This window comes from Neomonachus schauinslandi, chromosome 5, assembly GCF_002201575.2.
Source record: "Neomonachus schauinslandi chromosome 5, ASM220157v2, whole genome shotgun sequence".
Taxonomy (NCBI): Eukaryota; Metazoa; Chordata; class Mammalia; order Carnivora; family Phocidae; genus Neomonachus; species Neomonachus schauinslandi.
This window is the reverse complement of record NC_058407.1, coordinates 131,102,590-131,124,234: the sequence shown is the minus strand read 5'-3', so window position 1 is coordinate 131,124,234 and position 21,645 is coordinate 131,102,590. Positions and strand designations below refer to the sequence as shown.

At 48.0% G+C, this 21,645-nt stretch overlaps 1 protein-coding gene across 1 annotated transcript in view; it reads right to left on the bottom strand.

The window, feature by feature from the left end:
• SFMBT2 (Scm like with four mbt domains 2) overlaps positions 1-21,645 on the bottom strand; it is a 202,799-nt gene that overhangs the window by 6,816 nt on the left and 174,338 nt on the right. Inside the window, exons 15-19 of the mRNA XM_021696759.1 lie at positions 18,146-18,255; positions 6,480-6,655; positions 3,595-3,761; positions 3,061-3,330; positions 2,179-2,307 (exon numbers count right to left, since the gene is read on the bottom strand). Coding sequence (XP_021552434.1) covers positions 2,179-2,307; positions 3,061-3,330; positions 3,595-3,761; positions 6,480-6,655; positions 18,146-18,255 — 852 coding nt within the window. The remainder of the gene's footprint in view (positions 1-2,178; positions 2,308-3,060; positions 3,331-3,594; positions 3,762-6,479; positions 6,656-18,145; positions 18,256-21,645) is intronic.

Below are 21,645 nucleotides of genomic sequence, written 5' to 3'. Positions count from 1 at the left end.
TATTTTTCTGTCTCTTAAGAGAAATAAGTAGGTACGTAGTAGGACCAAGTTTTTAACCAGTGTGAGAGGCAGGGCCCTGCCTGCCGTCTGATTCTGGAAGTGGGAACGTGCCAGGCACGCTTCGTGTCTTAGACACCCTGGCTTGGGAAGGCTCAGAACTTCGTGACACACCCTAAGAAGCTGGGCTTAGAAGTGCAAATAAGGACGACTCAGCATGTGTAGCATTTTAGCCTTTTGCCCAGGTCAGCTTAGTTTTCACGTTCTTGCCTCACATCAGAAGCCTGTGAAAGCAATCGCACGCGGGGCTGTTCACCTCTCTCCGTACCGCTGACCCGGAGTCGGGGCGGGAGAGCGCTGTGCCCTATTCGGCCACAGCCCAGCTAAAAACCATTTCCAGGCAAAAGTGCGCCTTTGAGTCTAAAAACGAAACAGAACAAAAACACAACTTGAGACTAACCTAGAACGCTGCCTACCACATCTGCCTTCTAAATATAGTTAAGGCCCACGAGCAGACGTTTCGTCGGTGCGCTCGGAATGAACACACGACCACACAGACCCACGTGTTGAGCTCTGGGTCATCGGCACTCAGCGTCTTCTCAGGGCCACTACTGATAAATGCCCGCTTCGGAAAATGCTACACTAGACAATGCTTCTAGCAGGAGTTCAATCTGCTTTATTTGTGTTTTCAAGATGGAGATGCCCCAAACCACACAAGCCTTCACGGTTCTTACAATTCTCTCCCTGTCCGTGTGTTTTAAATGAAGGGACAGGCTCATTACTAAGTTCTTTACGTCTGATGCAGCTTTTTCCTATTTGCTTTTGTGTATCACTCAGAGAGGGGGTGCTGGTAACAGCAAACCCCTGTAGCTGCCATTCCCCCTTCACGTGCACAGAGTTGGGGTCTCCTGGAGGCTCTGGGGGCTGACCAGATGGGACCTCTGAATGCTAAAAGCCACCCCCTCCTGGGATGAGCTGGGAACCACATTAATTTGCTTTTCACACGTGGGCCTGGAAGAAGATCTGGGGGACTCACTGGGTGCAGGGGTATCAGAGGCCTTTCTTCTTCCCTTCCTGATTGAATGCCTGAGTTATTACCCTCTCTCTAGAGTATTAGTTGGTATAATCTAAAAAAAGACCAGATAGACACATCTTTAACTGATCACATGGTAAACAGTACCTTTCTTAAGTACGAGGTCCTGAAAGACACATTCACGCTGTGAGACAGTGTGAGAAATAGCAACCCTTCACGCGAACGCGGGAGAACAGGTCACAGGCTTCACCTGGACCTTCCATGGGAGGCCGGGGAGCAGCCTTCAAGGTGGCTTGGGTCCAGACAGGCGATTTCTTTCCATATTAATTTAAGGGGCAACGTAAAAAAATTCCTCCTTTCTTAGGGCTCAAAGCATGTCTTACGCTTTAGCTAATTCTCATCGTCTCGTCTACAGAATCAAAATTCCTTTAAGTATAGATTATGTTGATTGTTTTGCATTTACCCATCACTAGCATGGAACCGAACATACCACAGGTTTTTAACGTTGTTACAAAGGAAAGAGCGAAATACAAAAGCAGTGAGGAGAGGGGCACTGAGAGAAACACAGCAGACGGAGGGCTTCCGCCTCTGGGAAGATGGGGACACATCCCTTCCCTGTTTCTCCTGCTGTATAGAACTAATGAATCAAACAAACATAAGGTGGGGAGAAGAGAAGGCAGACCAGCAGGGACCTGGGAGCCCAAGAGGGCACGGTGCTGAACGCTTGGGTATCTGCATGCCTCCTACGTCCAAGACTTACTGCTACAGAAGCTGGCCACCCAATACTGCCCCCGGGCATGGGTGAAAAGAGACCCAAGGGAAGCCTGCTCTTCCTAGCGGAAGGACAGGGAAAAGGGTAGTCTAGGGAGACAGAAACCCCCCTCCCCAGATGGCGACAAAGGCCAGACGGCCCCAGGCTCCCAGCCCCCGACAAGGGAGACCGGGCTGGGACTTGCATCTCTGCTGGACAGCAAAGAGCCCCCCACAGAGGTGTCAGCAGGGACCACGTGTGAGCCAGGCTTCCGTCCCCCAGCCCCCCGCAGTCACGAGGGAGTACCCCATTCCCCTACCAGAGCCGTGTCACAGAAAGCAGCTAAACCAGAAAATCAAAGGAAAATACAACAAACACAGCAGAAGGACCAGCGCACCTGTTCCTGAAATATCTTGGCCAGGGGGGCACAGTCCGTCAGCTTGATGAACCTCACCACGTCGGTCACCGTCCACTCCAACGGGTTGCTCTCCAGAACAAGCCTCTCCTCCTCCTCCTGCTTCGGGTCCTGACAGGAGAAGGGAGGCAGGAGGTCATTCGATCCCTGCAGGGTCGGCAGGACACTCGGTAAACCCCGCAGACCTGAGCCAGACTTTCCTCCTCCCTCTGGCCTCTCCCTGGGCACCTGGACAAGCCACCGAGACTTGGGGCTCGAGGGACTTTCTTAGCAGTTCAGCTGGGTTATGATTTTGCCTCCAATGGCTTGTGTGCCGTTAGACGCTGAAAAAAAGGAGCCGTGAGAGCAGTTGCTGAAAACCCAGTTCAGGAAATCCTGGGCCTGCTTAGTGAGGATGCACCTTTGACTGCGGAGAGAGGGTACGGGGCGTGTGAATGCACAGGAGGCAGCCAGTTCTTCCCCCTCTACCCTGGTGATGACGGTGCCCATGACCTCCCGGCTGACCACGTACGGCCTGGGGGTTTGGGGGAGATCTGGTACGCTGACTCAGCCGTCTCCCGTGAAGGGGAAGCCTTGTGTCCAATGGCACCTCGAGGACCTATTCTGTCTGTTCTCCTGACAAGAATCCTCTGCAGCTGGAAAACCTTCCACAGAAAAGCTCTCATGCCCCTTGGACTCCATCTGAGATGGGAAACCACCAGGCCTTCTCCCCAGACTTGGCACCAGGCTGGAGCTGCCATTACTCTGCCATTTTGAACGCAGAGCCCCAAGTCAAGGCCCTGCACCGTACTGGCTTCCTTCTTCAACACCCTGCCCACAGCCCTGGCCCCACAGAGCCCAGCTGGGGGCCCCCGCGGGCCTTACCCCTGCTGGGTCCTGGCCAGTGGCCGCGCCCTGCTCTGCCCCCTTGGCACACGAGGCGGCCTGCGCCCTCCGGCCCCGCCGCGGCCTCTCCACGGGCAGCCGGCGCTCGGGCTCGGAGTTGCTCCTCAGGGTGACGGCCCTCCGGGGCCGCGCGGAGGGGACCTCAGCCGAAGAGGTGTCTGTCTGGTCATCGCGGAGCTCGGAGCTGGTTTCCTCACTCCCAGTGTCCTCGTCCATGGCATCGGCATCCGCATCCTCTTCCTCGCTCTCCTGGGGAGAAGGGAAGGCACTGCTGAATCCAGCTGGCCCTGTGCAAACCGCCGGGGGGGGGGTGGCCCAAGGCCCATCCTGCGGTCCCCACCACGGTCCCCGTCGCCGCCCTCTCCCAGCTCACATGGCCAGGCGGGCTGAATCTGCAGGGCTCCTGGTGCCTGGAGTTTCCAAGCACTCAGCATCACACGTCGGCTGCGGCCTTGGCCGAGAGCAGCCACGCGCCCCGGATGCATGCAGGAAGGTGCTCTGAGCGGGACATACCTCCCCCGAGCCTGCAGCTAAGTCCACGGCGGAAGACCTCCGCTTCTTCTGCACAAAGATGGACTTGCGCCGTTTCCTACGTCTGGCTGGCTTCGGGTGTCCGCTCTCAGTGCTGGCTTCCCCGATCGGGGGCTTCACGATCTTCTTTCTCTTTCCATAGTAATAGGCTGCAAGGAGAGAGAGGATCAAGAACATCTTCTAAAGGTCACACACATGAAGTACATTGACACTGAGAGAGTAGAGAGACCAGAGGAAGACCAGGGAAGAGGGAAGAAAAGAAAAGAGAAGAGAGAAAGATCGTTCTTTTGTTGGGAACATTTGTCCCGTGCCCTCATGGTTAGAAGGTATCAGGGACAGAACTACATGTCTTCAAAATTCAAATGTTAAAGCGCTCACCCCGCATGGCACTGTATTTGCAGATGGGGTCTTTAAGGAGGTGATTAAGGGTAAATGAAGTCCAAAGCATAGGGCCTTCATCCTATAGGACCAGCCTGCTTACAGGAAGAGGGACAGACAGCAGGAAGGCGAGCACAGGGGGACAGCCGTGTGAGGACAGAAGGGACGGCCGTCTGCAGCCCAAAGAGTGGCCTCAGGAGAAACCAACCCTGCCAGCACCTCGATAGAAGTCTCTATTAACACGCAGAGCACCCATTAGAGAGTTACCAACGTCCAGTAATGACTGCTGTATTTTATAAATTAAATGTATACTCAACTAATCGAAACCACCCCTGAGGATCCAGTTTTCAATTAAGATCCTGATCGAGACTCATTACCCGAAGTCTCGACCATCCCACAACGAAACCCCCATTATTCCATACAGAGCCACCTGCAGAAAGGGAACCTTTATCTACGGTCGGAAGGAGCCAAGACAAATGCCCAAGCACACAGCTGCTAGGCTTCCATGGAGCACGTGATGTGTGGCGGAGCGTGGCCCCCATGCACACCCACGCTGCTGTATTCCCACGGGCAAGATACCCGGCCCTGGCGCTCGACGGCCCCACACGCGAAATGAGCCCAGTGGGACCGAGCAGGACACTCGATGCTTCACGGTGGTCCCTACGTACCAGTTACAGGTGGACAAGCATTTGTTCACACCCCAGGGCCCCGTGCGGGCAAGATAAGTCTGGTGCAGTTTGGTTCCTGAGAAGCCAGGAGGGGAGTCAGGTGGCGGAGGAGTAGGGGGACCCTGCACTCGCCTTGTCCTTCAAACACAGCTAGAATAACTATCAAATCATCCCGAACACCCAAGAAATCGATCTGAGGGCTGAGAAAACACAGTGCACGTCTACCGGAGGTTTCCTAGAAGCCAGACGCTGGAAATCAGAGCAGTTTTACCGAATACAACAAAGGTGCAGCACACTTTCAGAGTCTTGGGGTCACACTGGGGTGACTGCTGGCCTTGGCGCTCTCAATTCCTCCCCAGCGTGGTTTTGTCCTTTCCCTCTGGAGCATCAGTTCAATCTGCAGCAATATTTACTATACGTTGACCCAGGGATCTTAGGATTTTGACATTTTATCACACGAGACCCAGAAAAATCTCTAAGTCATCTCGGTCGTGTTGAATTCAAGCTGTGGTAACCCACCTCTTCCCGTTTTTAAGGCAAAAATTCAAGGGAGAGTTTAGCTCTCAGTCAAGTCCTTTGTAATTCAGGAGCATCTGTCACTGAGCAGCCTGCTCCAGGGGGTCTCTCCTCTGACCAAAGGTAACTTGAGGGGGAACCAAGTTCTCCAGAAAGGTCAGTGATGTCACCACTGTCTGGAGAAGACTGTGACGTCACCACATCCTACCAACACACCGGTGGCTCTCCATGCGTGAGCGCGGGTGCAGAATGCCAGGCGGCCCAACCTGACAGAGAAGGGCGCTGACTCTTAGCAGGAATGGCGTGGAAAAGAGCTTTTAGCATATCCATGCATCCATACAGAGAAAACTACAAGGAGATTCACACTCGGAACGGTGGTTCAAGTCCGTTCCGATTCCTGGTTCTGACACCCGGGCTGATCAGTCTCAACCAGCCGGGGCTCCCAGCACGCGGACTGCACTCCCGAGTCCTGTCAATACGCCAGCAGCTGGAAAGCAGGCTGGGAGAGCAAACCTCCAGGCCACCGTGACGGGGGCGCAGTCACGCCCGAGTCAGAGATAACCGAGGCGGGGAGGTGGCGAGAGCAGAAGCGGGGATCAGAGGGAGCTGTCAGAGTTTGACATAACCAGGGTGGAGGTGTCTGTGAGTGGCTACGGTGCATGTGGACAAAGGTCAGAGCTGAGGAAGGACAGGAGGACGGGAGCTGGGAGAGGCCACCAGAGAAGGCCGAGCACCACACGTGTGGGGTAGACAGCCCGAAAATCCTGCCAGGAAGTGGTCAGAGCAAAGGCAGGGCAGGGGGACAGCTGACCCCACGGGAGCACAGAGAGTGCGGGCTGCTTCTGCACCCTCCAAACACCCCCCGTCCAGGGAGCTCCGAGGAGGCGGTATAAATAGGGGGAAGCAGCCTATGACAAGGAGCTCACCGTCCATGGGAGCAAAGGCACTCTCTATACCTCCTCAGCCTAAGGACCCAGAAAGCAATGCTGGTTACCAACCTAACGTTACCAAGAACCAGTTTTATCCAGCTCTCCTTTCCGCCAGATAAATTTCCAAACCCAGCCAATGTCCTGAAACTCACAGCATAGCCCTTCCCATCTCTTCTTTGTCATCCTGTCCCTCCACTGGGCTGGAGACACTTTAAGTATCTGCCACAGCAAATCTTAAAGAATTCTTTCACAGCAATTCCCATGAAAAATTACTCAAAGGTTTTTGTTTTGTTTTTTTTTTTTTAGAAACCCATCAGCTACCTTATCCCACAGTTTAGGCCCCCAGCCCAATACTCTTCTCATTCTTTGAACTTACTGTACTTGGTTTTGGTGTGAATGGAGCAGTTCTCTGGGCAGTTCTCCGAAACCAGCACGGGACTGAACAAATTTGGGCAGCACTCCAGCTTGGCACAGACCCGCCGGCAGAAATCTGCTACCTGGTCCGATGTCCGCACGATTTTGGCCACGGCCCGGTACGTTTTGCCTCTGTACCTAGAAATGAGGAAGAGCAATGGCAAGACCACACAGTTACTTAAACCTACTGCGTATGGCGTGTTCTGAAAGTAGCCCCTTTATTTTCTAACAGTGAAGTAGGCTGTGTGTGATTTCCACGCCATTTGTTTTTATCGTTCCTTCGGAGCTCAGAGTAATGTTTTTAAGAAAGCCCATGCATGCGATGAATCACCACCACAGATATTTCCACGTGGCACTGTCTCACTGCGGTATCTGTAGTATTTAATACCCATTCCAGAACACTTCTGAAATCCAGATATTGTCATTTGTTGCTCCTTACTTTTGAGAAAAAAAACCAACTTTCTCCTGCCTAAGAAAAACCACATGCAGTGAAGTCACCAACATAAAACTGAAGACCACTTCTGGAAAGCAGGTTGAATGGATTCTCGGTTCAAAAATGGGGACCAAAGCCCTGGGCCAAATATTTATGGTGATAACCATGTAAATAACTACACAGAAAGCCAAGCTTGGCACTTCAGAGAAATGCAAGAACAGTCAATACAGAGGGGCTTGGCTGGAAAAAGGGGTACTTGGATGTAGGTGCGAACCACCTTTCAACACATTTTTAAAATATCGTTGGTACAAAACACTTATAAACTTCTCCATTAGCAGCAGATGACCGGTATTTATTTAATTGACATGTCACAGAACCCAGAGTCCACCGACACGAAGAATGCATCAAAACCATGGGGCTGTTCAACTACGCCCTTGAGGTGCACCCTGATTTTCAAGTTGAAATTTTTTTTTTCAAGATTTTATTTTTATTTGAGAAAGAGACAGAGAGAGAACAAAAGGTGGGAGAAGCCCAAGGAGAAGCAAGCTCCCTGCTGAGCCCGGAGCCGGACTCGGGACTCCATCCCAGGACTCTGGGATCATGACCTGAGCCAAAGGAAGAAGGAAGACCCTTAACTGACTGAGCCACCTAGACGCCCCCGATCTTGACATTTTATTTTACTTTTTAAAGATTTGTTTGTTTATTTATTTATTTATTTATTTATTTATTTATTTATTTATTTGAGAGAGAGAAGTGTGAGAGAGAGAAGAGATCACGAGTGGGACGTGGGGGGTAGAGGGAAAAGCAGATTCCCCGCTAGTCAGGGAGCCTGATGGGGAACTCGATCCTAGGACCCTGGGATCATGACCTGAGCCAAAGGCAGACACTTAACTGACTGAGCCACCCAGGCACCCTCAAGTTGAAATCTTGAACAACAATTTATCTTCCAGAAAAAAAGCGGGAGCTCTGGTGGATGACACTGATGGAAAACTAACCACAATCCAGAGGCGTGAACTACCAAGTAAGCCAACGCTGCCCTCCTGCTTGTCCACGTCGGTAAGGGTGATGGGCACGAGCTCTTTGCCAAACCCGCTCTGCACACTTGTGTTGCATGTTTCCAAAAGTCGGCCGCAAAACAACAGGGACACCAGGTGATTCGTGCAAACAGCGTAACATAAGGAGAGCATCACTTCAGTGATTTGCAAATGAAGTACTACATTCAAAACCTAGATCTGGTTCCCTAAGAATAATGCGGTGATAGAAATAAATAGGATAAACTGATTCTGAGTTTCTTTCAAAGAAGCATAAAGCTTCTGAAGACTAGAAAAATATTCCCCCTCCCAACAAATCATTTTTTTTACAGTAACCTCAAAGAAATTAATTTCTAACTTGAAAAAACTGGACTTCGTGTTCATTCTCTGGTCTTTCAAATCCCAGCCCCTCTGTATTGACTGTTCTTGCATTTCTCTTTAGTGCCAAGCTTGGCTTTCTGTGTAGTAAGAACTAAAAAGCAATTCTTTGTGGATGAGATTATGCTTTAAATCGCATACCCTTGAACAACTGTTGATTTTTCTAGGACCTCTATCGACCCTAGATGTAGGAACACACACCCCCCACTCCGAGGAGGGCTCTATGATTCATTTTTGGGTAGTTCTTGCTTGCTGATTTTGTTGTGCTTCGTAATAAAACCAGCACAGTTCTGTGGACACGGCATGTCTCTCATGTTCTGGGGAAGGCAGAATAAAAAGATGCTCCTGGTACAGGGGTGCCTGGGTGGCTCAGTTGTTAAGCGTCTGCCTTCAGCTCAGGTCATGATCCCAGGGTCCTGGGATCGAGCCCCGCATCAGGCTCCCTGCTCCACGGGAAGCCTGCTTCTCCCTCTCCCATTCCCCCTGCTTGTGTTCCCTCTCTCGCTGTGTCTCTCTCTTTCAAATAAATAAAAAAATAAAAAATCTTAAAAAAAAAAAAAAAAGATGCTCCTGGTACAACTTCCCTGGCAGTTTTTCCCACTGCAGTTTTGGTAGCCCTAGGGCTCTCTCTTCCAAAGAGCTCAATGTCAAGATTCTTAAAGTTCCTTAAAAAAATAAAATGATATAAAGTAAAAAAAGCAGGAGAAATGTGAAAATTGGGTCCGAATTCAACCTGTGGAAGTAGGGCCCAAAGACAGATGTTCCCAGACCTCCAAATTCCAAAGCTTCCCGAAACGCATTCGAGGGACGTGAAGAGGACAAGAACAAATGCCCTGCGGGAAATAGAGAAGGGTCGGCTTTTTCTTCCCTTCTAGTTTGGGATGACTCCGTGGAAGCAAGGCTTTAGTAGACCTTTCCCAATTAGGAAATGCCACTCTAAACTTATGAAAATAGGATTATAGTATGGTTTAAAAGTAATGGAATCCCCTCCCCTTGCCTGCCCTTCTGGAACAATTCCACCGAAAAGCCATGGTGGTGGAGGAGGAGGGCGGGGAGACTGGGCGGGGAAGGTGTGCAGGCTGGAGAGGCGGAGTGGGACCCGCGGGACCTCCCATCCCCACTGCCGGCACAGCTGCTGGCCCTAGAGTGTCTGCCCAGCTGCAAGAGCTTGCCCCCTCCCCTCCCGGGGGCGGCCCCCATGCCAGGAGTCATTGTGATGGGGCAAAAGGGCCTGGCTTCTTGGGCCGACTCGAAACAACCACGGAGGGCCATTCTAACACCAGAGGGGCCCGTGGGCTACGGTCCGGCTCCCCCTCTCCTGTGGGGTCAGTCCCAAGGGCCCTCCTTAATTAAGAGGATCCAGACCTGTGGCAGGTGAGGAGGGAGGCAGGATGGCAGCATCCCTGTCCTGCTCAGAACACAGAGGATGTCTGCCCATGGGGGACAGCCCGGCACGGGTCGGGTGTGAGGGCCCGGATGGGGGTGAAGAGAAGAACAAAAGGACAAGAGACTGGTTCCTGAGCGGGGCCTGACCAAACACATCAACAGACTGAAGACAGTGTGAGCCAAGTTTCCCCTGTGTGTTGCGGGGGGTGCAAATACAAGAAAGGTAAAGGCCAGAGGGGACCCCCTGCAGTGTTGGGTGGGGAGGGGGGGATTGGAGCCCGAATTCAGTCACAAGTGTGCAAGAAGGGCCAGGCTTGCAGGCCTGAAGCTGCTATCTATAGAGAAGCTCGCCTGCAAGGTGGGCCCATGGCAGGTATCTGGGAACTGCATTTTGGAGGTGATCAAGGTGGTGAACCACACCCAGACTGTTTGGGCAAACCCGCTTGCTTTCCTGATCCATGCCAGGCAGAGTGCTGCCCATGGGACCAGCCCCCAGTAAAAGCCTCAGGCCTGGGCTTCTCTGGATAGAAACATCATGTGATACGCACTTTCGCTGCTGGGGAAGCAGAGTGCTCTCTGGAAACCCTCCCTGGGGGAGAGAGCGTAAGGAGGCCTGAACACGGAGACTCTTCCAGACCCCACCTGCATCTCTTTTCCTCATGACATCACTGCATGCCCTTCCTACGTCACTGCAATATATCTCAGCCATGAATAAAATCATATGCTCAGTCTGAAGAGCCCTTGTAGCAAAATTTAGACCATGGAGGAGGTCATGAGGGCTCAAAACCCAACAGAAATGTAAATGTAAATATGTTTTTTGTACGTATGTGTGTGTATACACACTTACGTGTGTATACACACACACACACACACACACACACATCCCTGCTCACAGCAGTGAGCTTACTAATGTAAGGTCTTGGTTGCTAAATATCATTTTTTACCTCCTCCCACCAAAAAAAACCCCAAAAAAACCCCACCACTGATCCTGAGAAAAAACCAAGTCTCCTTGGAGAGGTGGCTAACTCCAGGACTAGGGCAGAGAAGGGACAAGATGATCTGGGAACAGCTTACTGGGTCAGAAAGTAACAAAGTATCAAAGACTGATGGGGTCAGAAAGTAACAAAGTATCAAAGACTGATGGAGAAAAGTCAAGGTGATAAACAAAAAGCCTGCTTGGGGGGGTGGGGGTGGGGTCACCTGGGTGGCTCAGTCCGTTAAGCTTCTGGTCAGGATATCAGGTCCTGGGATAAAGCCCCGCATCGGGCTCCCTGCTCATCAGGGAGTCTGCTTCTCCCTCTCCCCCTGCTTGTGCGCACTCTCTCTCTCAAATAAATACATAGTATCTTTAAAAAAAAAAAAAGCCTTCTGGGTGTGGTCCCCACTGGCCAAATCCGGGACAACCTGAGTGTCTGATAAGTTGATGACTTCAACCCACTGAGTAAAACAGGAATCCATGAATTCATACAGACACAAATAAAGTTGATGACTTCAACCCACTGAGTAAAACAGGAATCCGTGAATTCATACAGACGCAAATAAAGGTCTGAAGATGTTGAAAGCTTGACAAGGAGTGGATATTTACAGAGTACGGAGTGTCGCCCCCACCAAGTGTCTCTGCCGCAGAGCAGCGTGGCAGACGTCACCTTAATTAGGTGATCAAAGTAAACACCCCTAGGGAGGAGGCAAAGAGAGATCGTACGCCAGCAGGCAGGATGCAGGGCGCAGAAGGTCCTTTTTTCTATGATACTCCTGATGCATCATCTGAATCCCGTCATGCGGTAACATAAAAGAAACTCCTGATGAAGTGGCATTCTACAAAGTAAGTGGTCCATGCCCTTCAAAAATATCAAGGTCATGAAAGTCAAAGAAAAGTCTGAGCAACTGTCGGGAAGCAAGGGGACCGGAAGAGACAGGGCAGCCCAATGCAACGTGAGACCCTGAGCTGGGCTCTTCCGCCCGAGGGACAGCACTGGGACAGTGGGTGAGACCTGAGTGTGGTATGAGGACCACTCATATGTATCACTGTCCTGATTTTGATTATGTAGGAGAGCGTCCTTGTTTGTAGGAAATGGGTATTTGGGGGCGATAGGGCATCATGCCAATAACTTATTCTCAAATCGACCAGGAGAAAGAATATAATTTAATTTTAATGAAATGTTATGTAATTTTAACAGTTGGTCATTTTTCTGTACGTTTGAGATTGTTTCAAGCTAAACACACAGAGAAGAAATAATAAAAATAAATGTTATGTGTATAACGACTCAAACTACATTAAGCTTAGCGTATAACATGATTTCCATCTATTTTCGAGCGCTACGGGTTCAGTATGGCCATACGCTTGTGGATTTTCGTGCGATGCGGGGAAGATGCTGTTTGGACCTCGCAGGCTCCTGCCTGAGCCAATAACCTGGCTTGTCTGGAGTTGGTCGACAAATGAGGGCAAGTGTTCGCACAACTCTCTTTCACGAGGACGCACTAAACATAGAGATACTGGTCCACCAAGAAATACAGGCAAAAGGCGGCTCTAAGATTTTACACACTGGCTGGGGTCTAACTGCATTCACGTGATAGTGTCATTTCTGTTTTCTCTGAGACTGTGCACCACATGACCATCTGATCCCTATGGTCTCCTGGGGCAGGGTGGACAGGTCAGGTGTCAGGAGCTCCGCCAGACGTGGACAAGGAGGTGGGCCGTGCACGGGGCACCAGGTGAGGGCCGCCACCACGGTCCTGGTCACCTCACTAGGCTTTACCGCAGGTGAAAGTAGAATCCGTTTTGCAGCTTTCCCCATCATAAAAGGCTTAAAAACAGTACACCAGTGACACACTTTTGTAGGCAGGACAGCTCAAAAGCACAGGATAAAGCTCTTTGCTTTATCCTGTCAATGTGAGTCCGGAGGGAAGGACCCTTAGCCGTGTAATTTATTAAAAGGCCCAGCAAGGCTGTTGTAAACACAACACAAGATAAGGCTTTTAAAGCGTGGAGTACAAGTTCTGTGAAAAGAAGAAAATATTGAAAGAGACGATCAAGTCAGTACATGGCATTATGCTCTCGGAAGGAAGGAAGGAAGGAAGGATGGATAGATGTAGGGAGGGAAGGAGGGAGGGTAAAAGAAGTGAAAGATCACTGGGTCAGAACTGAGGCAGGACAACAACAAGCAAAGATAAAGAAGGTGGGGAAGGAGGGAACCAGGGAGATCTGTGGTAAGCAGGTCTGAGCTCTGCCTCCGTTATTTATTTTTTTTTTAAAGATTTTTGTTTATTTATTTCAGAGAGAGAGCCCAAGCAGGGGGAGCTGCAGGCAGAGGGAGAGGGACAAAGCAGACTCCCTGCTGAGCAGGGAGCCCGATGCGGGACTCGATCGCAGGACCCTGGGATCATGACCTGAGCCGAAGGCAGGCGCTCAACCGACTGAGCCACCCAGGCGCCCCTTGCCTCCATTATTTTGAAGACTTCTTCCCCCATTCCCTTTGCACCTCAGCCTTACTGAGGCTCCAGAAACGTGTGGAACGTGATCTTGTCTCTACTATCGGGGCGCCTGAGGAGAGGGTGGGGTGACACTGGTCTCAAGACACCCACTATGAAACAGCATAGGACGTCAGAGAACAGAGAGATGCAGGAGGGATCCTGGTTGTCACTGTGGGGACCCACTCAGAATCCCAGAGTCGACACAGAGACTATTTTAAGATGAAGATGTTTGAGATCCAACACATGCAGAAAGCAGCTTTCTCAGAGCTTCCATTATCTGACTAAAAGCAGAAACTTCTGAGAAATGAGGACTACCATAAATTCCCTCTTTGGAGTGGCTTCTAATCCCAGGGGAGAGACCAGAGTAAACCTACCATAAATCCCCTCTCTGAGGAATTTCACAGACTATGAAAAAGACAGAAAGACTGCTTGTGCTTGCATAAACCAACATTTTCACAAACTTTCTTATCTCCTATTTTTTCTCCTAAAAAGTCGTTTGTTTTTCATAAAGAAGCCTATTTGTTCTTCCCCTACAGGCTGTTGCTCCATACTCTTTCTCCTACTAAATTAGCTATACCATACACATAAAGCTCCAAATCCTAACTGTCCCTTCAAGTTACTCATCACAAAGCACTCCTTCATGTGTGTGCATGCACCTTATGTAAGTAAATAGTCTTTTCTCTTGCTCATCTGTCATTTGTCAGTTTAATTTGCAGGCTCCCAGGAACTGAACCTAACAGGGTAGAGAAAAGGTTTTTTCCTCCTTGCCATCAATAAGGAAGTGTGAATGGCCTTGCAGTATTTTCCCACTAATCAAAGCAGGGGTTAATTTCCACATGTGAGTACATAGGGCAGGGTGGAGAAAGACAGATGAAGATGGAGAAGCGAGAGTGCTGGAAAAATGTGTCTCTTTCAATAGATAAGAGCTGAGAAAAACCAAAATGGATTTTGAATCAAAAGGAAATACAGAGTGAAAAACCCAACACTGATGTAACAATCCACTCTTAAATATCAGGACAGTCCAAGGGGGAGGACTCCAACTTGGCCTAAGTTCTATCATTCACTTGCAAAACGACCCATAGCAGGACCTTTTCACAAAACTTGGTGAGGCAGAGATAGGGGTGTGAGAGTGTAAAACAAGGTTCTCTTCCATCAGGCTGAATCCGCATCTTCGAATACTGAAGGAAGAATTTAGCTCTGCAAAGACAGAGAAGCTTCACAGGCTGTGAGACCATCACTCTTCTCCTTAGCAACTGTGATATATGGTCCTGATTTCCTTCAGAAGAGAGTCTTTCCTTCCTTCATCGTCAAATCTTCCTGATCATCAGAACTATGGGCAACACTTTGGTTCACTGGCTTCCAGTCTTAGGATACTCAACCCCTCAGAAACTTCTCTCTTCTTTCTGAATTCCTGCATTTCAAGGAATGAGAACTCTGTGTAATAAAGGGTGTGTGTGTGTCTGTGTGTGTGTGTGTGTGTGTGTGTGTGTGTTTGGAAAGACCCCATCCAATTCAGAACATCCTAAACTGGTCTGTGTTTGCAGCAGAAACAACACGCCCGTAACCTGATGAACTTAAGCTCATGCAGAAATTCAGGCTTGTGCTCCCCAAACTGGTCCAGCCGCCCGCTTCCCATAATGTTTATGGCATACGTTTTCAGGAGAGCAAGTGCACAAATCTGAGCAAGGTAAAAACTGACAAATGAGCCAACTAATAATTTTTTTTCCAGTGGAAAGTCTCTGTTTACGAATCCTTTCCTACACAAATCACTCTGCAGCCAAATATTACATCTGGCTACCCACAAAATAGGAGCATGAGTAAAAGACCAAAAAAAGTGAAAGAGAAACACATAAAAAATCAGTAATTGCTTATGAAAAAGAAACCAAAATATCATTTCCGTAGAGCCAAGCATGACTCACCTCTAAGTTGTGAATTTCCTTGCGTGTGCCTAAGTGATAAGGAAGTCTCATTCCCTCCAATTTAAAGAGCACATTTCCTCTTTAAATATTCTGAATAACTATAACAAAGGACTGGGAAAATCTATTAAGCCTTCACCTGGATTTTATAAAGATGATCACAAAAGCCACTCAAAGCAGAGTTAACAGTCTTTCTCCCCCCAAGAAGATTCTAGAACATGTTGGAAAACATGTAAATGTCTCTAGATGCACAGAGTTGGAATTTTTTTCTTATCCCCCAAAGGTATAGCCTAAATTCCTCCTCCTGAAATTCAAAATAATGTAAGTCAATTTAGTATACTTAAGTTCATCGGAAAGAAACAATCTTCTTTCCCAGGACTGCTAAAATGAACTACATGAGAATCTACTTTCCCTTTGGCATCATAGCTACCCCAGTTTTGCCTTTCAATACACGTTGAAGACTCAAGATACAGAGTCCTTACATGGTGTTCAATAATGCAATAATTTCTTTTAGTATAAAAGGTATGATTGTTAGATAAATAGGAAAAAAAAATCACCAAGGGTCAAAAGGTGACGATGTTAAGTTTTTCTCCTATGCACAGGTCAAACCTTTTTAATGGCATCTCCATCCTCTCAAGGAAATGGGTCTTTTCTCTTCAGAAGAGGAAGTACCAGTCAGAAACCCCAATGCTCAGTGACAGCCCTCCCAAGCCCCAGGGGTGGATGATCTCATGATCTCACGTGGAGCTCACGTCCTCTCCTCCTGAAAGCACTCCTTGTGATACTATCATTCAAAGACCACAACCCAAACAAGAGAATGCCTTAAATGCAGGTCCCCCGCTCAGGAAGTTAATTTATTCACGACAGAAAGCATTTCAGCCTTTCAAGAAAATGGGAAGAAGCTGGGGGCTCTCTCCTCTCATTTGCGCAAGCTGTCAAGATCTAAAAAGTTGTCGTTTTACATCAGAAGCGAAGAGGTGACTCAACACATAGTATCCTAACGGGAACGCCCCCTCCCACCTGTAAATCTGTCATCATTAGCAACTGTAATCCAGCACACTCACAGACAGACACGTTCTCATTATAAGCTGCTTCGTAAGATCTGGCTAAGGAACTCACTGTCATATCTGATCTAATAGGTAATACGTTGCCTTTACGATCAGCCAGGGCTGATTTCCCCGTGTCGGTTTTGATTGTATCGGGCTGAATTTCATAAAAGCTCTGATCGACTTGGCAACATGAAAATGAGTGCTAACACCGCAAAATTAACTCTCCCTGTCATTTTGGTACCTGGGGCAACTTTCTGGCTTGTTTACGAACAGGGGAGATTTTAATGGGGTTTAAGATTTTTGTAGTTGTCCTATTTCCTTATCCGTGAGGTGTGTTTGGGAGGTACTGAATTTTACAGAAATTGTTTAAAACAAATGTTTCTCAGTACATACACTTGCTCAGGTTTTCGGCCACCACTGTTCCTATGCATTAAACCTTAGAAAATGTCATGCTGCTGCTGATCCCCCCTCAGATGAAGTAGAAAGATATGGAACATTCGGCTGGAAAAAGCCTTGCTCTGGTTTCTTCTGCACTACAGGTGGGGCTCATTTACTTATTGTATTATTTACTTATTTATTTTTGAAATAAATACAGTGACTTACGTTCATTTCTATTATAAAAAACAAAAAAGCAAAACACTAACAAACCACAGTAATTACAGAAGGAAAAGACTTAGTATGACTGAAAGAGATCATTAATTTTTCCCATTAATCATATCCTTTCAGGTCATTTATAGGGGAGGTTCATTTAAATACTTCACGGGAAGGATGAAATACGGTACCACCTTTCAGTGACAGGCCACTTCATACAAATACACGTTCTCCCAGTTAACATGTATTCCCTTTGACTTCTGTGATTTGGCAGAGCATCATGAGACCACAAATGATGTTCACGGAGTCTAAAATTGCAGATGTGTTCAAAAAAGAAATGTTGAGTGGAGAACAGATGAGTGGAGAGCAGCCGAACAGTATCTCACCATCCTTACTCCATACCAGGGTAGTAAGTTAACCACACGGGAGAATACTACTGGTCAAACAAACCATTTCACATCCCTCAACTTTCACTACAAACAGGAAAGGTACTTTCTTTAAAGGAGGCCTCAGCCACACTCTAGCCACTGAACGTGGTTCACTGTTCAAAAAAGTTATCGTTTCCCAAATGTCACATCTAAAGGCTATTTGAGGACACTGTTCTACAAGAAGTTGACCAGTAAGATCTATTCTGTTGAAAAGCTAAATGAACACCAAGGACCAGAAGTCAAAGCAATTATGAAAGAAAATTATCTTGAGAAATGGATCTTCTTCTATCTGCCTTCTAAACTACCATGTTCAAGCTTATCGATCCAGAGGGGGTGCTATCAATTTCAGAGCTCGAGAACCTCAAAGCAAAGCCAAAACATCATCTCTCCAGTTAGCCTATCTGCAAATAAAAGAAGTGAAGGGGTGTGAGAGTGTAAAACAAGGTTCTCTTCCCATGTCAACCCACAGCCCGTCAACCAAAGCCAAGCAGAGGTATGGATTCTTTTTATCTTTTAAAACTGTCAACTCTCAGAGCAAAGAACATTTAACTGTCTGGCATAAGCTCTTCACAGTATCAAATATTAAGAGCTGTTAATGAATAACATATAATGATGATAACAGATATCCTCTCTCTTATAATTGTTCCCCTTCTGATCAAATAATCTATTGGCCCTGAATCACAGGAAGTTCTGATTCTGAATGTTTAACACAATAAAGTATCAGCTAAACAAATCTCTCCTTTAGTTCCGGAATCCCAAGGCTTAAGGCAACTCCGTGTAACAGAAACACCAATAAATCTGTACGTAGCGCACAGAACTAAAGAATGACAGTCCTCCCCCTTTATTCCCATTTCTGTGGGCTGTGTCAAGAAGAGGAATGACGAGTTTCAAAGTAGCGGGCTAACCATTACAAGAGCCTTGTTTCCCAGGACTGAGAACACCTACTTTGCCTTCAGCGTCTCCTCCTGAAAATTCCAGTGTGGATCTTCCACCAGCTGTAATTCTCTCAATACCCTTCCAGGCTTGTAAGCTGCATTGATTATCATGCTAAGAACCTGTTGGGGAAAAAAAGAACAGCAATGAACTTCAACTGCATCCATTCCTGCTAAGATAAGAATGCTGCAAAAACCACCCGGCTGACGAGAAGTATTTGTGGTACGCATCCATTAAGTTGGGTAGAACATTTCTGCAGCCAGACACAGATTCGGCTCACCATCCACGGGATAAAAAGGGTGGTAAAATCCAATCCCTCTGGCAGACGTGTGAACCTCTGGCCAGAGGGGATGGCAGGCTCTCCCTAGCATGTCTGATTGAAGAAAAACGGATCTATTTCCTCCAAAGAGCCAGTGATTATCTCCAACAGGATTACTCTGTGGTAGGATCGGCTACTGAGAATTTCATTTTATTTTTGAAAGTAAATTTCAAAAAGAATCAGTGAGACAGAGGCAACAGATTTGTGCCCATAATTCTGAACAGACTTCAGATATCTGTCAGGAGACTAACCAAGTATTTGGAACTCACCTGATGCTGGCTCAATACATGGACGTTTCACATGAGGACAATGCTCTGAGATGTGAGTGCTTCAAAGGACTGCGTGGAGTAACCAATACCATCCGATATCCTATTTCCTCAAACCTCCCCTTTATTCCCAATTCCCAAGTCCGAGGAAGAACACCTGTGGTCACTGCCTTCTGTGACACTCCCAGAAAGATGGGACATTCTGCTCTGTGAGCCTCAGCTGCAGGCTCTGAGAAGGTCCCGTGTTCCTATTAACCTCGATGTGCCCCCTGAATGGAAAGATCGCGGAATTCAGATCCCTCGGGGCACTCCCCCTTCTGTAAGCAAATCATCATTAACCACGAACGTTTATGGTTCCGGCATGTTCCAGAGATGCTGCCGTTTGGACAGACCGCGCAAAGAACATGAAGGTACACCGCAGCCTCCAAAGGAACACCGACACCCACGCTGTGGAGTTCCACGAAAGGCCCCTTGCTGAGGATATGCCGTGTGTCAGCCCCCAGGAGCAGGGACAGGACTGGGACACAGCGCCCAGCACGCCTGCAGTGTCTCCCCGTCCACCAGGGAAACCAGCCAGGCACTGAGCTCATGCTTCAGGTTTCAGGGCAAAACACACGCCACTGAGGGGGTGAGAAATGCCCTGACTGCCAAAGTCCCCGCTGCTTTTGGGGAGGACACTGCACAGTATCAATGGGAGGATGGAGATCAACGTATGTGGCCCGGGTTTTTAGGTCACAGCATTGGTGGATCTGAAGCGTTCCAGAACACAACTGGCATGCCTTGTGCCCTGATTTAATTCTGAAATACAACAAAGCTCCCTCATATTATAACTGAAGAATCGATCTTAAAAATATTTTAGACTGTGCAATGAGCATGGCAAGTGTCTTCTCTGAGCTGGGGTAGCGCTCTGCTATGTTGCAAGGTTCCTATAAATCCCCAGCAAGAGCACACGGGCCGGCCAATCCGCCAAGGCACTAAAAGGCCAGGACGAGGCCGTACAAGCAGTTTTGCTGTGTTTATGTTTTTGCTGTGTTTATGTTTTCTGTATTAGAATAATCATCTGATTTTATTGTTTACTGTCAGTACAATTTGCAGAAACCGAGTTTAAAAATAAATCCAATTAGAGCTGGCTGAAATAATGCACCAAGTATTTATCAACAGACAATAAAATTTAAACTGATTCTTTCCATTGTGTTTCGCAAGGAAGGGCCCAGAGCTACACGTTATTTGCTGCAGAGCGAAATGCATTTGGAGACGGTGAAAAGAAAATGCCTTCCAGAGTTCCATTCAGCCTGGGAACAGGCAGCCATTAAGTTGTCAAAAGCGTCCAATATTGAATAATTTTCCCATGGCATTTCCGATGCCACATCACGCGTTGCCAAATTCAGCAGGCCCTCTATCAAACTTTGGGGCTGCGAGCTGAATAATTCTTCGGTTCGTGACATCTTAGTATATTACAGCTACCTCTAGGAAGACAACTCTTCCTAGAATGACCAGGCGGCTGGTACCACCATCCAGAGTCAGAATTACTGCTCCTTGCAAAACATGGAAACTCAGGTTGTTGTATTATGCCCTTGATCACGAGCGATTGTACGGACCCCACCCCCAACTAACCGGCAGAATGCTGAGTGTGAAGTTAATAAACACTATTCCCAATAAACTGGCATAACGGTGTTTGCATAACTCCAGGAGGAAAATCATGCTCCAGGGATCCCTCCCTCGATTTCTTGTTGTTCATGACATGGTTGTGGAGAACACACCTTACACAGAAGTCTCCACGGTGTCCTCCAGCAGATAGGCAGGCACCTTTGTAGGTGAACAGATCTGGGATTGAACCCCAGTTCCATCCTGTAGAAGGATGAGTCCTTGAGGTGCCTGACTGGCTTTCCTCCTCTGTATGATGGGGGCACTGCCATTTCTCTCGTTCATAAGGGGATCAGAACATTCACCTAAAAATATGCCACTTTGGCGTAGGATTATTTTGAGCTGAAAGCAACTGAGAAACTGCACACACATGTCTCCCTTCGTAAAGGTGTTCCCTCCTCACTTCCGTAGCCGGAGGAGGAAGAGAGCAACCCTTGTCACTAGAGGAGATGAGTCTGCACAAACCAACTTTACTAAAAAACCCTTAAGTTCCATTAGTCTCCCTTATACTTACCTTCCCACAATTTACCATCCTAAAAGCCCAAACCCTTTTCCTTCGTCTCTCACTTCTCCATACTGCATTGCCGTTTGTTAAAATGGTACGTAAACATCTCAAGCATAATGGCCTCTTTGGGTTTTCACTTCTCTTCTGTGAGGCCCCTGTGCATGCGACATAAACCTTTTCTCCTATTAATCTGTTTTGTGGTCGGATTAATTCCGCAGGCCCCAGCCACTAAACCTAAGAGTAGAGATTTTCCTTCTCTATAATAGGGATGTCATGAGAAATAAAGGAGATCACATCTTGGCATACAAAAAAGGTTTAAAGGTATAGCCCAGATCTCAGTATCAATGCAGTCCTCATCAACCCACAAAATAAACTGTGCCCCTACCTGGCTCTATCCCCATTGGCCCACACAGATGTCAGTCTTCACATCTTGGCAAAATAGTTCTGCTTCAAAGCTCCTTGACCTTCTTGCTATGGATTCCTTTGCAGAACTCAGCTTCTCATAAAAAGAGTCTATGCTTTTAAATTCCTCCTCTTCAATTCCATTCTCAACTGACCTAAATCCGGTTTCCTCTCTAACCACGACACACGAGTGCTCTGGGAAGGTCACCAAGGACCTGCCACCAAATCCAATTAGCATGCCCATCTCATTGGGCCTCTGAGGAATCCGGCCCTGCGTTTCACCACCTGGGCCTGCAACACCTCTCTCCCTGCTTCTGTCCCTCTGCTCGGCAGGAACAAGCGCTCATTCAGAAAGTGGGGAGTGGGTCAGGTGCAT